Here is a 14,653-nt window from a genome sequence, read left to right as displayed (position 1 = left end):
TTACATATGTAATAGGTTGAAAGTAGTTCTACAACTTAGGAGGTATTTATTTTTTTAGAAATACCAGCTTATGCGTTAAAAGAAATGAGCAATAACAAACCGTCATAAGGAAGTAATAGTTGCAAAAAACTTCGTGCAAGCGTCGTAGTAGTGGTTGGAGTTAGATTGAGACGAATTTTCCCATGATAAAGTCGTAAATGGTTGCGAATGGTCAGGTTATGTGTTTGTTTAGAGTAAATAATTGTCGGAAAAATAAATTTATTTTTAAAGAGATTCTTCATGTGCATGTAGGGTAACATACACATATGCTTTGCAAGGATATTAAAGGAGATCGTGAGTTGTTCGCAAAGCTGAACATGTACCACTTACTTGTGTAGTGATTTCATAGGAGACAATAAATGTCTTGGTTTGAGCAATTTACTGTGGTGCGTTTACTAAGGAATATTGTTCCATATTGATCCATATTTAATATATAGTAAAAGTGAAAAAATTGAATATATGGTTATTTTAGAAAGTATGCACAGTAAAGAAACAAATATCTGTAGTAATAGAAGTATCCACATATATCTTATATGACATATTTAATAAGTGGGTGGATATGGATATGAATTTAAATATTATGATAGATCCAGACCTACTCAGATCCGTCTTAGATCCGCACATCAATATCCAAATCCGATCCAAATTCATTTTAAACCGACCCAATCCGATCCGATTGGATTTGAATCACCTGAATCTTAGATCAGATTCAATCCATTGCCATCTCTAATCGGATCTATTCAAATCCTATCCAATGTCTAGGCCTAATTAAGATTTATTGATAAAAAAATTTATTGTTCATCAAGTGCGTGCAAAGTTATACTTGAAAAGTTAAATTAATTTAAGTATCTAACTATTTCATGAAAAATCTACATTATCCTTAATAATTCGTTTTTATACAACTTAAAAATTTTGAACGCTAAACATTCATTTATTGTTTATTTTACCGTTAATAGCTTTAAACCACATCGCCTCAATTCCATTAGAACTTGAAATTGGTGGGTTACAATCGTGTTGTTCTTTATGCATCAAAGCGGCCCATTTTTCGGCTTTAACTAAGTGCATTTCTAAAATTACCCTTTTAAACCTAATCATTTTTTGGGCGTAAAGGCAAGGTGAAAAACTTCTTTGCCATGTAAGTTGTAAACATGGGGACGCCACTGTAAATTAAACTTAACTGGCATTGTCGTATTGTAATTGTCAGGTACAGTTGTTGTACCAAAAAAAAAAACTAATTAAAAAATAAAAATTAATAATTTGTAATAAATTTAATTTTTAAATAATAATTTTAATAAAAATAATAAATATATTATGAATTTTTTCATTATACATACGAGGGATCAGCTTAACTTAACTAGTGAACTTAATTAATACTCCCCTCACCGTTTTGCTTAAAAATACAGGTTGGCTTTCGAGACGACCCATTTAGCAGATTCGGGTATTCGGAACCTGCGGAGCGGCAGCACTGCTTTGTCGTGAAAAACTCTCTCTTAAATCTTTACAAGTCAAGCCAATAAGGCACCCCTTTTCTCATTGAGCAGTAATATTTGACTAAAATTCTATAACAATAGTAAGAGGGCGATCAAAAGAGGCACCATTTGCTGCCCCTTTTTGTAGTCACTTGATTTTTTTATTTTTTATCCTTTCTAAAAACCATGAAAGACAAAAACGACAGAAGGAGTATTGTTTCTGTCGCTCTACTGTTGCCCTTAAGACTAGAAATTATTTTTCTTTTTAGTTTAATTTACTCGAAATTTTTCAAGAACTAAGCAACTTTTTTACACAATTTTGTACGAAATGCTCAAGATTATTTTTATTTTACAAGTCCACATTTAGTAAAAACTAAACATATAAATTTGAGAAAAATTAGCAATCGTGATTACAAATCTAAGTTTAATGGTTATTTTGGCATCTCATCTAATAGTCAAATATTTTCTTCTTTTTTTAAAAAAATTTTTACTCGAGTAAATTAATTCATTAATATGCTTCTAAAGCAAGTAATATATAATTAAGTGTCACATCTCGCTCTACCTCAACTAATCACAAAATAATTCTTATCATTTTACCCAATAATCATTCCATCTACATTTTCATTTCATGTGATTTACTATTTGTGTCGGGCATGATCAAAATATTTTATCAAGATTTATTCCCCAAACACCAACTTCCATACTATACAAGACAAGAAATTGATAGACTCCCCGAATGCTACTAAAATCCGGAGCATAGACTAGAGATTGGAAAGAGTGAGTAAGATATATAAAATTCTTCGACTCATCTAAGCGTACAGGAAATTTACTGTTTTCTTTTGTTGATAAATTTGAATAAAACTCTTTCGTTTTCAATATTACAACAATGCAAAGAATATTTTGTGCCTCATGATATTCTTATAAAATTGAACTACACAATTTATATCATAAATAATGTGACATATATATTATATAAAGGAGTACTGATATTGAAACTGAAAAATGTTTATATATACAATGATGACAAAACAATAACAAAATCATATCTTATTATAGTGTTAAGTAAAAAAATTAATACTATTTTTAATATAACACTTTAAAATTATTTTTGTCGACATTGTATCACTGTTAGAACTTACCATTATTTTCCTAAATAAGGTTATTAATGATCTCAATATATATCCCAAGTAACATGACATGTTATATAAAGTTATATTACATGAAAAATCTACAATGATCTACCTCAATTAATATTAATACTTAGTGGTTATTGTCCAGTTTAGTGAAAAATAAGATATAAAAAAATCTGAAAAGGACTGAAATCTAGTCTTAAAATAATAATAATAATAATAACAACTTTCTATCACAATATTCCTTCATTTTACCAACTAAAACTTGACAGACAGACCAAAAGAACATGAATAAGTTTGTTTCCTCCATTATAGTCTTTGCTCTCTCTCCCTCAATCTCTTCTCTTGTTTCTTTCTCCCACCAAACAAAGTTTCAAGAATTAAAAACAACCAATCTTGTTTTGTTTCTCTCCACAAATTAATCTTCAAACAAACTCTCTCTCTCTCTCTCTCTCTCTCTATCTATCTCTTCATCTCTGTTCATAATTCAAACTTTGTTAAATTTTCTTCCCATATTTTCTTGAGAAAATCCTTCATCTTTTTGCTCTTCTTCATCCGCGCCTCACGTAGTTGCTGCCATTTTAAGGTGAGTGGTCAAGAAAAGGCCAATAAACTCAGCCTAAGTTCAATAAATAATTGTGATTGTTTAATTGTACAGGCACCGTCAATTTTTCTTTTGGTTTTGGCGTTTTTGGTTTGTTCTTTTATAGTTGTTCTCTGGTAATCTCTGATGCTTTTGAAAAAAAAAGGCTGGCTTTTGTTTTTCCACTTTGAGATATATTATAACATTAGCATAGTACATAGATCTCTGTCATGCCATTGATGTATCAATTTAGTACTCGTTATTTCTGCAACACAAAAAGTGTTTTCAGTGATTTCACTTATTTTAATGGTCACCTGTAATACACACTCCACTGTTTCCCAGAAACTCAACAGGGCCTTTGGGATTTTTTTTGTTTTTGAAGAACACAAAAGAATAAAAAGCTCTCTTTTTTATGGGAAAGGTGTCTGCTTTTATGACACAGAACACTACCATATTTGTGTTTTTCTGCTTCATTCGCTGTCTCCTTTGCACTTCTGGTAATTCTCTCTGTTTGGTTCATGAGAAAATTATAGGAAAGTAGGACTCATGAATTAGGCTCAATTTGTTGGAGGGTCTTAATCGCTATTGTGCTATATATATATATATATATATATATATATATATAATAATGCTTGATTAAGGTGTAAAAGTGTTTTTTTCTTTCAGCAACCAATTATGCTAGCTCAATGATTTGTGGGCTTTGAAGTATGCATTTGAGTTTCTTTATTGTAATGAGTATGTTTAGAGATGAGATAAAATTATAGGCACCCACCAAAATAGGCGTACTGACTGGGGGTGATTGATGCAGGAAACAGGAGAATATTGTGATAATTGAAATGGAAGGGGATATATTTTCAGGCATAGGCAACAATGGCACACAAGTGAATGGTAGAGTGATGCAAACATTTCAAAGGAGTTTTGGGCAGGTTCAAGATATTTTAGACCAAAACAGGCTGCTAATCAATGAGATTAACCAAAACCACGAATCAAAGATCCCCGACAACTTGACACGAAATGTTGGTTTGATCAAAGAGCTCAACAACAATATCAGAAGAGTTGTCAATCTCTACGCCGATCTCTCTACCTCTTTCTCGAGATCAGTGGAGGGTTCATTAGAAGACGAATCGGCTGGAAAAGCTAGTCAAAAGAGAATTAGATCTGGGTAGTTTATATTTTATCAAAACTGAGCTTTTCTATTAGTCCTGTGTTCTTAATTTCTTGATGTACAAGGAATGTTGATTGGATGACATTGCATTAAGCCTAATGAATCAATCAATTTTATGTAGAATGATTGAGATAGCCTTTTGGCAAAGATTCACTATTGTAATTCTCTCTTGTTCTAGTAGTGTTAGAGCTTGGTTGGTGCCCTCTGTTCCTTTCTCTAATGTACTTGGCTTTTGTGTGTTGATGACTTTGTTAAGTTATGTCATGTGTACTTCATCTCGTCTTTAATTATTGCCCAAAAGAGTTAATTAACCCTTGATTGCTGAACTGTCATCAATAGAAACTAAGAAGTCTAATATGCTCATCATCATCAATCATCTTTTTGATCGCCTTATCTCCATTTTTCTTATGATATCATATCCCACATCCCATGATCTTGCTTTTGATTGCAACTTTTGAACAACCCACTTTATTCCTTTCCAATGTTTTTTTCAAAAGAGATTCCCTTTGGCGTTGCATATACTATTCTTTTAACCATGAGATAGCAATTTATCGATCGCTATCTTTTCATAAAACTCATAAATGCACAAACCAACAAAGTTGATTGAACAAGTGCTTTTTTCGGTGGACCCGGTGAGTTAGGTTCATTTCCTTCTCATTGTCTCGTCTTTCTTTGAGCCATTCATTAGAGTTTTAGATTTAATAGGAGGAAGGACCCATTTGATTTTCTTTCCTATTTTTTAAACCCCATGGATATTGCAATTTAAGGTTCATTTGGAATCTGAATCTACATAATTGTAGAACAGTTAAAAGCTCTACCAAGACCAGTTGGAAAACTTACTTACTCTACATTTAGAGAGATATTTACTTTCATTAATATTTTTTAAAAATATATTATGTTACTCATATTTTATGGGAGAAAAATTAATTACGAGTTTCCAATCCATATATAAAGACTCGAATCAGACACCAACCTACCATTAGACTATGGCATTAGTGGCAAGACCCATGTGATTGATTGCAGCGCGAGTAGCTGGTTTTTGGCTTATATTTTGAACATAGGGGTGTCTTATATATATGCATAGCAAATAGCATGCATAGCTCCACAATTATTTTTATTTTTTATTTTTCTTTTTTGAGCCATGCATAGTCCAATTATTGATGTAACCCAATCGGCATCTTTTTTATCACCTTTTATTTCTTGGACCGATCAAACGGTGCGTATTAATGCGGAATAAATGAAATAAGCTTTTCATCATCTACTTTGTTTAAAGCGATTATGAAGTCAAGGACAAATGAGAGATCGAGAACATGTTGAACAGAGAGATAAATCCGCCTTTTATTTAATTAATAATATTTAATTAATAAGCAGGCCACAGCACCTTCTGCATGCGGATTTGCTTAGCAATAACCCAACAAGAGACCTCCACGACGACTTTAGTCTTATTTTATTTGTTAATTAAAGATGCTTATATCATGTTGCTTTCGATCTTGACGTACCATGACTACCATAAACTAAAGGTGATTTGGTTCTTTGTTTGACCCTTATTATTATGCCCATAATATGCATTCAAATTTATATACCTCATCAATTTTCAGTATTTTGATTCGTCCGTCACTTCGTTTTCTTTCCATTTTGCATAATCTATCAAAAGTCTTTAAGATTCAAACTCCATTAATAAAGGATGATGTTCAGGTCATGATTGAATTAAATTGGGGGAGAGTGGAAACCGTGCGTTTCAAGTCTCGCTAACCCTTTGGACGGCTGGAAAATTGTGTTGGGTTTTTTTCCAGGAAAATGGAGGGCCGTTTCTTTTTTAGGGGAAATATTGATGGGAAAAACGTGTTCGGTTGACATTCTCGCGGAAAAAGCTACTAATAAAACATGAAAAAACGCGCTGCACACTTTCTTTTAAAAAAAATTATAAAACGACAACTTTTAGATTCGTATTAATTACTTTTTTTTTTTAACTCTGAAATAATCTTTAAAACATAAAGAAAAATAAAAATAAAAAACCATATACAAAACTTTGAACTGCCAAAAATTTTGTCCTCCCTTATTTTGTTAACATTGAAATAATCATCGTATCTCCCTGCTTGGGTAATTTTTCTTGCATTGTCTTTTTATTCTTTCTAGAAGAAACCGAAATTTATCACTCACCTCCCCTAAGGCTTATGGTATTTTCATTTCACTTGTATGGTATGCTTTATTTAATAGATAAATACTTCTCTACTATATTAATTCACCGTTAATATTATAATATTTAATGAGTGATTATATAATTATAAATTTTTGTATAAATTTATCTTATATAAATTGATGTGGTATTAATTCATTGGTTGAATAAAAATATAAAATAATATAAATAAATTATATGGGTCAATAAATATTTAATTAAACTAATGAATTAACGCCACATCAATTTGTACAAGAATTTATGACTATATCATTACTCATATTTAATTGGATTAGGCAAAAAAAATATCACTTTTTAAAGTAAAAAATTATTAAATTAATTAAAAAAACCATTCCCTTATATATATATATATATATTTTAAGAAAAATCACTACTTAATTACTTATTACCAGAAAAAATGATTTAAAAAAAAAAAGAAAATCTAAAGTGATAATACGATAAAATCAAGGGATGTCAATGATAAAAACCCTTCAATAAATTTTTCTTGTTCGTATCTTTCTCCCTTTATGCTTCATCATATTCATTCCTCGTATTTTCTTTCTTCCATCCCCCACACACACACAGAGCTCGCCTGTTTTCTTTAATTTATTTTTTTTAATTTACTGTAGATCTGCACTGATTTGTACGTATTCATGTAATGTAATTAAACGCTGAATTCTTTATTAAAGAAGTTAATTATTGACCAAAAAAATAAAATACTAATTGAATTGTGTTGACAAAGTGATAAACAAATCAATAACCGTTCCACTTGGGTTTGTGCAGAAATTCAAATGGAAAACCAGCTGTGTTCTCACTCGCAGGTATGCATGTTTTGAAATTTATCTCGTAATTTCCGCTCGTTTACATTTAAGTTTTTTTTTTATTATTATTTTTTATTTACATCTATTTCATTCGATAGACTTTAGTTTTAGATTCTGTTTATTTCGGCGATGGTATTAAATTTTCAGGAAAGCACAAATTTCCGGACCACAAAAGTAGTTTTCGTATTGTTTTAATGAGACCTTTGCATGACTACGAATTTATGTCTGTGTGTTGATTTCATTATCGGGACAGCTGGGTTTGATTTTGAATTCTTGGCCTTTTGTCGTTTGCCATTGCTTATTACCATGCATTAGATGTACCTTCCTAATATACATAACCTGATATTGATGGCTAAAAGCCTTGAAACGATAACGCTGACAAGCCAGTTTTATTTGAATTTGACCTAACCGTGTCATATTTGGAATTTGCAGGGAGTTCTCTTAAAGTGATTCTAAATGCACTTCTTTTCTTCCTGAGCGCGCGAATCTTTATACAATAAAATCTGTACTTAACGCATAGGTGGAGTGATTTTACCAATAGTCTTCCCTCAATTCCACTTGAAAGAATTGTATCATCCACACGATCAGTTTTGCAGTTTTGGGTATTTGGGCGCTGTTCATCCTTAGTTTTCGTTAAGATTTTGGTTCTGGTCAGTTCAATGCATTGGTCGTGTTTGTTTATGTAATTTATTTATTTTTATTTTTTTGGAAAATCGTTGATGCTTTTTCACTTTGAGAGATGACACGGATCTCCTTCATTGATATATCGATTCAGAACTCATTGTTTTTCTGTTGAAACTCATTGTTTTCTGCAACAGAAAAACATTTTCTTAGTTTCTGGTCACCCTTAATATACTTTTGTTGTTTCCCAAAAATCCCAACTGTGAATTTAATTTTCAAGCATTAAAAAGGAAAAAGATTTCTTTTCTGGGAAAAGAGTCTGCTTATACGAGACAGAACAATTCCGTGTTTGTGTTCTTCTGCTTCTTTGTTGTTTCTTATGCAATTCTGCCAATTCTCTGTTTGGTTCCTGAGGAAATATAGGAAAAGCATAGGAAATAGGGACTCATGACTTCATTGAAGTCAAATTCTTGGTTTACACTCAATTGGTGGAGGGACTTAATCACTATTTTTGCATAATAATGTTGTATAAAGATCTGAAAGTATTTTTTTTTTAATTTCTTTTTCAGCAACAAAATGCATGCTGAATGATGTGTGGCTTGTGAAGTTTTCATTTTGAGTTTTATTATAAGAAGTGTAACTACAGATAAGATAAAGTCATGGGAACCGACCAATTTACTTTCCCCCTCAATTGGCTTTGCTTATACTAACTTTGAGTCTTTGGTGCAGGAATAAGTCTGCTGTTTATTGAGAAGAAGTAAACTTGAAATGGAAGGGGATATATTTTCAAGCGCCGGCTATGATGCACAGGTGGATGATAAAATCTTGCAAATATTTCAAAAGAGTTTTGGACAAGTTCAAGATATTTTAGATCAAAACAGGTTGCTAATCAATGAGATTAATCAAAACCATGAGTCAAAGGTCCCTGATAACTTGACGCGAAATGTTGGTTTGATCAAAGAGCTTAACAACAACATCAGAAGGGTTGTCAATCTCTATGCTGATCTCTCAAACTCTTTCACAAGGTCAATGGAGGCTTCATCGGAAGGGGAATCGGCTGCCACATTAAAATCCGAAGGAAAAGCTAGTCAGAAGAGAATTAGATCCGGGTAGTTTACCAAACTGAGTTCTTGTATTAGTCTGTTTTCTTTCTTGCTGTACTGGAAAGATTAATTGGATAAAAAGCAGAAAGATATTCGATGACATTACATAAGTCTTATGAATCAGTTATATATATATATATATAATATGATTGAAATAGCCTTTTGGCAAATTCGCCATTGTAATTTTGTGTAACCGTGGTATCTCAATGAAATAAAAAAGGCTTCTCTTTTTTACATTACATTTCTTTAACCTGCCTGGTCTTTTTTATATACAATTTAATTTTGTTAGCGTTTGCTTAATGCACTGTTTCTGTCAACACACCTGGCTTTTTTTTGGATGACTTGGTTAGGTGATGTCTTTTGTACTTAATCTCTTCTATAATTATTGCTTAATAGACTTAAGCTTGATTGCTGAACTGTCATCAAAGAAGAGTTGGATAATATTATTATTACTTACTTTTCCTTCAAGGTTGTTAGAGAGGCTTTAAGACTGGTATGCTTAATTGCTCATCATTAATTATTTAATCATCTTTTATCACCTTATCTCTATTTTCTTATGATATCCCATTTTCTGCTTTTGATTGGAGCTTCCAACAACCCACTTTATTACTCTCCAATGTTTGTCAAAAGAGATTCCTTATGGTGTTTGTAGTCCCCTAGCTGAGGTTATATTCAAGAGATGGTAAATACGGTCCCTTTAACCCTTAGCTAGCAAATCATCAATCTCTATCTATAGGTGCTGTCCTTTCTTTCACGTTATAATCTTTCACTTTATAAACTCACATATACACTAACCAAAAAGTTGATCGAACAAGTGCTTTTTCTGTGGACCCAGTGAGTTAGATCCATTGTTCTCTCAGTGTATATTTTCTTTTGAACCTTTTATTAATCTTTTAGATTTAGATTGAAGGACCCATGTTAATGACTGCACGCAGTGAATAGTTTGGTTTTTGGCTTGTATTTAGAACTTTTAGGGCATGTAGCGATCAGCATCACTCCAATTGTTGATGTAATTCAGGTGGCTTATGCCACATATAGACTTCTGCTAGGATTTAGTATTAGGTTAAGTGCACCTTCAATCTTTTAGATTTAGATTGAAGGACCCATGTAGACTTCCAACAACCAACACCCACCCCCCCCCCCCCCGCCCCCCCCCCCCCCCCCCCAAATAAGGAGTATCACTTTTTATGTTTATTTTTGGACCAATCAAATGGGGAAACGAGTATTTTGCGGGCCTGCATTTTCAGCCAATGAGTGCTGATCCAGCTGAATATATGGGATTAGTTTATAACATCTTACGTTTTTGAAGTGATTGAAGTCAAGGAGATAAAATGGGTCAGCGTTTATAATAAGCCAGGACAAATAAAAGCATGGAAGCATGTGAACGGAGAAATAATCTACTTTTTAATTTGCTGCTTTCACTTTCTGCACACTGATTTTTTATAGCAATGGCCAACAATATCTTATCGATAACTCTAATCTTATTTTATTGTTATTAAAGATATGCTTCGAATGATTCTTATATTATGTTGCTGTCACACTTAACATATACTAACGGCTACCATCTAAAGGTTATTTGATGCAATGCAAACATGGCCTTTTGTTGACATAATGCTCATAGCCGTAATAAGTTATTTAATAATTTTGCTGCATATATTCTTATCTTCATAACAAATTTGAGTACATCGTGTTCTGGAATAATCATGTTGTGTGGCAAAACAAGCATCCATACTGTATTACTGTACTATATCATTACTGATATTCCAAATTCTTCTTGATAAGCATTGTTTCCTTTTCTGCAGACTTTGATTCCAATATCCTATAAAGACTTCATTTATGATCTGTCGATTCATTTCGATTCATTGTTATTATCAATCCATGTGATTCCAAGTGTTTTAAGGGAATTAGAAAGAGGATGAGATGCATTTTTTTTATCTCAGTAGTAGAACTCACCATCTTTATCTTTTATGTTCTTTTAAAAGAAATATCAAAGGGATAAATCATTTTGTTCACATTGTGGTGGAAAAAGTGGCGGAATCTAAGAGCTTTTGATAATGATGGAAAGAAAGTTGGAAAAAGAAAAAAAAAAATCTAATGCATGCAGCATGCTCTCCACATAAAGTGGAGGAATCTGACAATAAAGATTTTATCAATGGTTTTATATCACATCAGAGTCTGATTTTCTTTTTGATTTTGGCAAGCGGAGAGACTGCTCCAAGAAAAAGACTCTACAACTTATTATGGCCATCAAATTGGTAGAATTTTCCATTCAATTACTTGGAAATGAGAAGTCATTGCCATTTTTATGTCAAACAAACAAACAGGGATAATCTTCTTCCTTAGCCACAATTGTGGAAGCTACTTTCCCGTTTTCTCCATCAATCTAGAGAAACACTTTTTCCAATCTGAAACTTTCTCCTCTCCATTGACCACCTATTTCAAATTAAGGACCATTTAATGAACAGCCATTTACGAGTAGAACGAAAAGAAAAGGGAAAAGGATAAAAGAAAAGCAGTATTGCAGTAATAGATACCCAAAAATAAACCCTGATTAAACCCAGAAAGGCCAAAAAGAAAATTATTTTTAAAAAGGAGAAAAAATAAAGTAGAATAAATTACACTAGGGTGGGATTCAGGCAGGGTTTATTTTGCGGTAACAACCATTTTCCAAGGAAATAACAGCAGTGAAAAAGACCCCGTTTACTTGAGTTGTTCACATAGGTTAGAAATTTCACAAACCTCAAATATCAACCCTATCTGTGGGATTGACTCAAGTGCTTCCACACAAATGAAAGCAGCATCCTCCTTGCTAAGACTTCCATTTGCTGCACAACCCTGGTTTTGAAAAGGGTTTATACATAAATAAGAAAGATAGATACTTCTGAGTTTCATTTCTTGTAAAATTCAAAAAAAATAAGGTGTTTCTGTTATTATTATCACTCATATTCACGAAGGAATTTAAGTTGGCATGCAAAATTTAATACCTCTTCAAATTGGAAACCTTGTTTTCCACCTGGAGTATTCTGTAACACACCAGTTCTAATGATGGTGTAAGGAACACCCGAAGCCATAAGCATGGACTCATCTTGCTCAGCCAATTTTCTGGCATTTCCTTTCATTAGAGCTTGAATGCCACCGCTGCCTCTATAAACAGACAACTGCACCCTTATTAAACAACAATAATGTCACTTTATATAGTTTGAAACCGCTTTGTATTTGCAGTCACATATGTATGAGGTATCAATGTGTATATATATTCATAAACATGAGGAGTGAGAGAGGAACAGGGTTACCTGAGATAAGAGAATTACATGTTGTACTCCTTTCAAGCTCCCAGCATTAGATATGAAGCCTTCCTGTGACAGAAGCGTAAGAAAGGATTTTAGTAGAAGTTTGTATACATTGTTAAAAGTCTTTGTTTGTGTGCTTTGCAAATGAAAAACATGTGTTTCATGCAATAAGCTATTGAGTGATTAAAACTGACATGTAGATACTAAAATAAGCTTTGTAATTACATGCGGGAGATATTTGAAAAATGATTTGCCATACATAAAATAAAAAGTTGAACAACAAATCCTTTTCGGTGCTAACCCACAATCATCACCTTAGGCAGAGTGGAAAACTCTGTATAGATGCCACAGAAACACTTACGCTTGGGCATATGATTGAACGAACACCTCTTAGAGCTGTCTTTAAGAATTTCTTATTACTTGCATCTCCAGCCATCGACTTTGTGAAGAACACAGCAACCATGATCAGCCATTTCAATGCAGAAAAGGATTACGAAGAAGATACACATATATGATACAAAGGAAAAGCGACTCTGCATTGTAAGTAATCCTTCCACCCACCTCAACATAAGTTCCAAACGATTCCATGGCATTTCGCTTATCCTTCACCAATGCCTTTATTCGAGTTCGTTTTACGATCAATGATAATATCACCATCTGCATATCATTGAGATACGATCGTCAATATCATTACTATTTAAATATGATAAATTCACCAAGAATCAATCATACAGCAAGCTATCTCACCTCACATTACATATACAAATGGAAGTAGTAGCAAGATATGCTATATAGTCCTTTTAGATAGTACAGGTTTTCAGTTGTTTAGTAGATTTTCGCTAACATAGAATCAATGGCACATAACACAAACCTGACCAATGTCACTATCTCCATCTGTTACCAAAACCGCATCCCTAGCTTCTTCTGTGTTTTTATTTTTTTTAAAAGGAAATCAAAACCGGGCAATTGTTTCAAGACATCGTCGAGATAATACACATAGATAAATATAAAATCAACAAGTTTCCATTTCAGATTACCCGGAAATTCATCTTCTTTCTCTTCATCTTCTTCATTGGACCCATCTTTTGGCAAAAGGTCAGGTGCCCCGTACCATTTCCTTAGCTTGGGACCACCTTCAAAATCAACAACAAAATTGACCAATACACAACACCAAAAATACCCAAAAAAAATTCAATTAAAAAAAGGGCAAGAAACTTAAATGATGCCATGGAAGCATATCTTATAGTGCTTATTTACCTTCAATGTAATCTAGAATTTGATCAACAAAGCTGATCTTTTTCTTAGCCGAGCAGCGAAAAAGAACCTTTTTTTCGAAATTGAAAATTAAAGATGATGGGTTTGCTAATTCAAATGATTTTTTCTGAGAAGTGAAGGAAATGTGTGAAGTTTGGATGACGAGTGTTGAAGGAAAAGCTGTACCCGCCATTGATTGATTGTGCAAAGGTATTCTATCAACCAACCGTTTCGATTCCCGCGAAACTGGATAAATCTAGTTAGGATAATCATCTGTAATTCCTCATATACCCCTAGTTATAAATCAAAAAAACTGTACCCCTTAAACCTTTTTTTTTAAGATCATCACTTAAAAAAAAAAAGAAAGAAAAGAATTACTACAAAGAAAAGTCAAAATGAAAAGAGAATCTTGATTCAATTTAAAATCTTTTTTAATTAATTATATATTCTTTACCATATAATTAACTTTATTCTTTACTTTATTCCTCTATCATTTGTATTTTCAGCAAATACAACAGGAAAAGAAAAATGGCTCTATTTGTTATTTACATACAATAAGATGAATGCTTGGACAAAGAAGTAGGTTCATTCATACCAGAGGAATTATTTCTTGTCAAATTGACCCAGCTTCCACTAGAAATGACAAATCAATCCCCTTAGCAATTTAAGGCATTGACGAAGGCTTGGTAACCCAAAGCCCTGAAAGGACAAAATAAATAAGAGAACAAAATAGCAATATACAGTATATAACAATCACCTATTAAAAAGTTTGAGCAAAATTTATTAAGAATGGCTTTGACTCCGATATTTTAAGAGTTTCACTCCATAACTTAGTTCCGCGAGACTGATTAAATCTGTCAAGCCCCTAATAGTATAATTTATGGGATATGATATCCTCCTCGATGTAATCTAAGCGTCAGTTGAAATATGAAAAGATTTTCTTATACAACCACAGAGTTTTAGAGATGCTTCAAAAAGAGAAAATATTTCGAAAAAAAATTC

The 14,653-nt window shown here is 32.5% G+C and overlaps 3 protein-coding genes across 9 annotated transcripts; 2 read left to right on the top strand and 1 right to left on the bottom strand.

Moving 5' to 3' along the window:
- The first annotated feature begins 2,904 nt into the window (after nucleotides 1-2,904).
- On the top strand, nucleotides 2,905-4,653 carry LOC102629127 (protein ELF4-LIKE 4). The gene is made up of 2 exons (XM_006465867.4): nucleotides 2,905-3,224; nucleotides 4,030-4,653. Exon 2 carries the CDS (start codon nucleotides 4,058-4,060, stop codon nucleotides 4,385-4,387), a length of 330 nt encoding a protein of 109 aa, XP_006465930.1. The 5' UTR covers nucleotides 2,905-3,224; nucleotides 4,030-4,057; the 3' UTR covers nucleotides 4,388-4,653.
- A 2,436-nt stretch (nucleotides 4,654-7,089) lies between these two features.
- LOC102629421 (protein ELF4-LIKE 4) lies at nucleotides 7,090-9,346 on the top strand. Of its 6 annotated transcripts, none has more exons than XM_052431632.1 (4): nucleotides 7,099-7,205; nucleotides 7,346-7,383; nucleotides 7,816-7,903; nucleotides 8,734-9,346. In XM_052431632.1, the coding sequence occupies exon 4, from the start codon at nucleotides 8,773-8,775 to the stop codon at nucleotides 9,115-9,117; it is 345 nt and encodes a 114-aa protein (XP_052287592.1). In that variant the 5' UTR covers nucleotides 7,099-7,205; nucleotides 7,346-7,383; nucleotides 7,816-7,903; nucleotides 8,734-8,772; the 3' UTR covers nucleotides 9,118-9,346. The 6 variants fall into 6 exon arrangements, with proteins under 6 accessions (XP_052287591.1, XP_052287592.1, XP_052287590.1 ...); XM_052431630.1 differs by having other exon boundaries at nucleotides 7,100-7,205; nucleotides 7,816-8,033; XM_025095576.2 differs by having other exon boundaries at nucleotides 7,201-7,217; nucleotides 7,816-8,033.
- Nucleotides 9,347-11,199: 1,853 nt separating this feature from the next.
- On the bottom strand, nucleotides 11,200-13,947 carry LOC102630183 (uncharacterized protein At2g37660, chloroplastic). Of its 2 annotated transcripts, XM_006465869.4 has the most exons (9): nucleotides 13,655-13,938; nucleotides 13,435-13,530; nucleotides 13,269-13,321; nucleotides 12,959-13,054; nucleotides 12,759-12,836; nucleotides 12,401-12,463; nucleotides 12,092-12,265; nucleotides 11,847-11,942; nucleotides 11,200-11,540 (listed from the first exon to the last, which is right to left on the bottom strand). In XM_006465869.4, the coding sequence occupies exons 1-9, from the start codon at nucleotides 13,842-13,844 to the stop codon at nucleotides 11,466-11,468; spliced, it is 921 nt and encodes a 306-aa protein (XP_006465932.2). In that variant the 5' UTR covers nucleotides 13,845-13,938; the 3' UTR covers nucleotides 11,200-11,465. The 2 variants fall into 2 exon arrangements, with proteins under 2 accessions (XP_006465932.2, XP_052299898.1); XM_052443938.1 differs by lacking the exon at nucleotides 12,759-12,836 and having other exon boundaries at nucleotides 13,655-13,947.
- Between the last annotated feature and the right edge of the window lie 706 nt (nucleotides 13,948-14,653).

The sequence above is a fragment of the Citrus sinensis genome, chromosome 7 (genome assembly GCF_022201045.2).
Source record: "Citrus sinensis cultivar Valencia sweet orange chromosome 7, DVS_A1.0, whole genome shotgun sequence".
In the NCBI taxonomy this organism is placed as follows: domain Eukaryota; kingdom Viridiplantae; phylum Streptophyta; class Magnoliopsida; order Sapindales; family Rutaceae; genus Citrus; species Citrus sinensis.
This window is presented reverse-complemented; position numbering and strand designations above follow the sequence as displayed.

Coding starts and splice junctions, on each gene's coding strand:
- LOC102629421 (XM_052431631.1), top strand. CDS start 8,773: ATGGAAGGGGATATATTTTCAAGCGCCGGCTATGATGCACAGGTGGAT.
- LOC102630183 (XM_006465869.4), bottom strand. CDS start 13,844: ATGGCGGGTACAGCTTTTCCTTCAACACTCGTCATCCAAACTTCACAC. Junction 13,055..13,268: donor GAGATAGTGACATTGGTCAG/GTTTGTGTTATG, acceptor AATGATATGCAG/ATGGTGATATTATCATTGAT. Junction 11,541..11,846: donor AGATAGGGTTGATATTTGAG/GTTTGTGAAATT, acceptor AATTTGAAATAG/GTGGTCAATGGAGAGGAGAA.
- LOC102629127 (XM_006465867.4), top strand. CDS start 4,058: ATGGAAGGGGATATATTTTCAGGCATAGGCAACAATGGCACACAAGTG.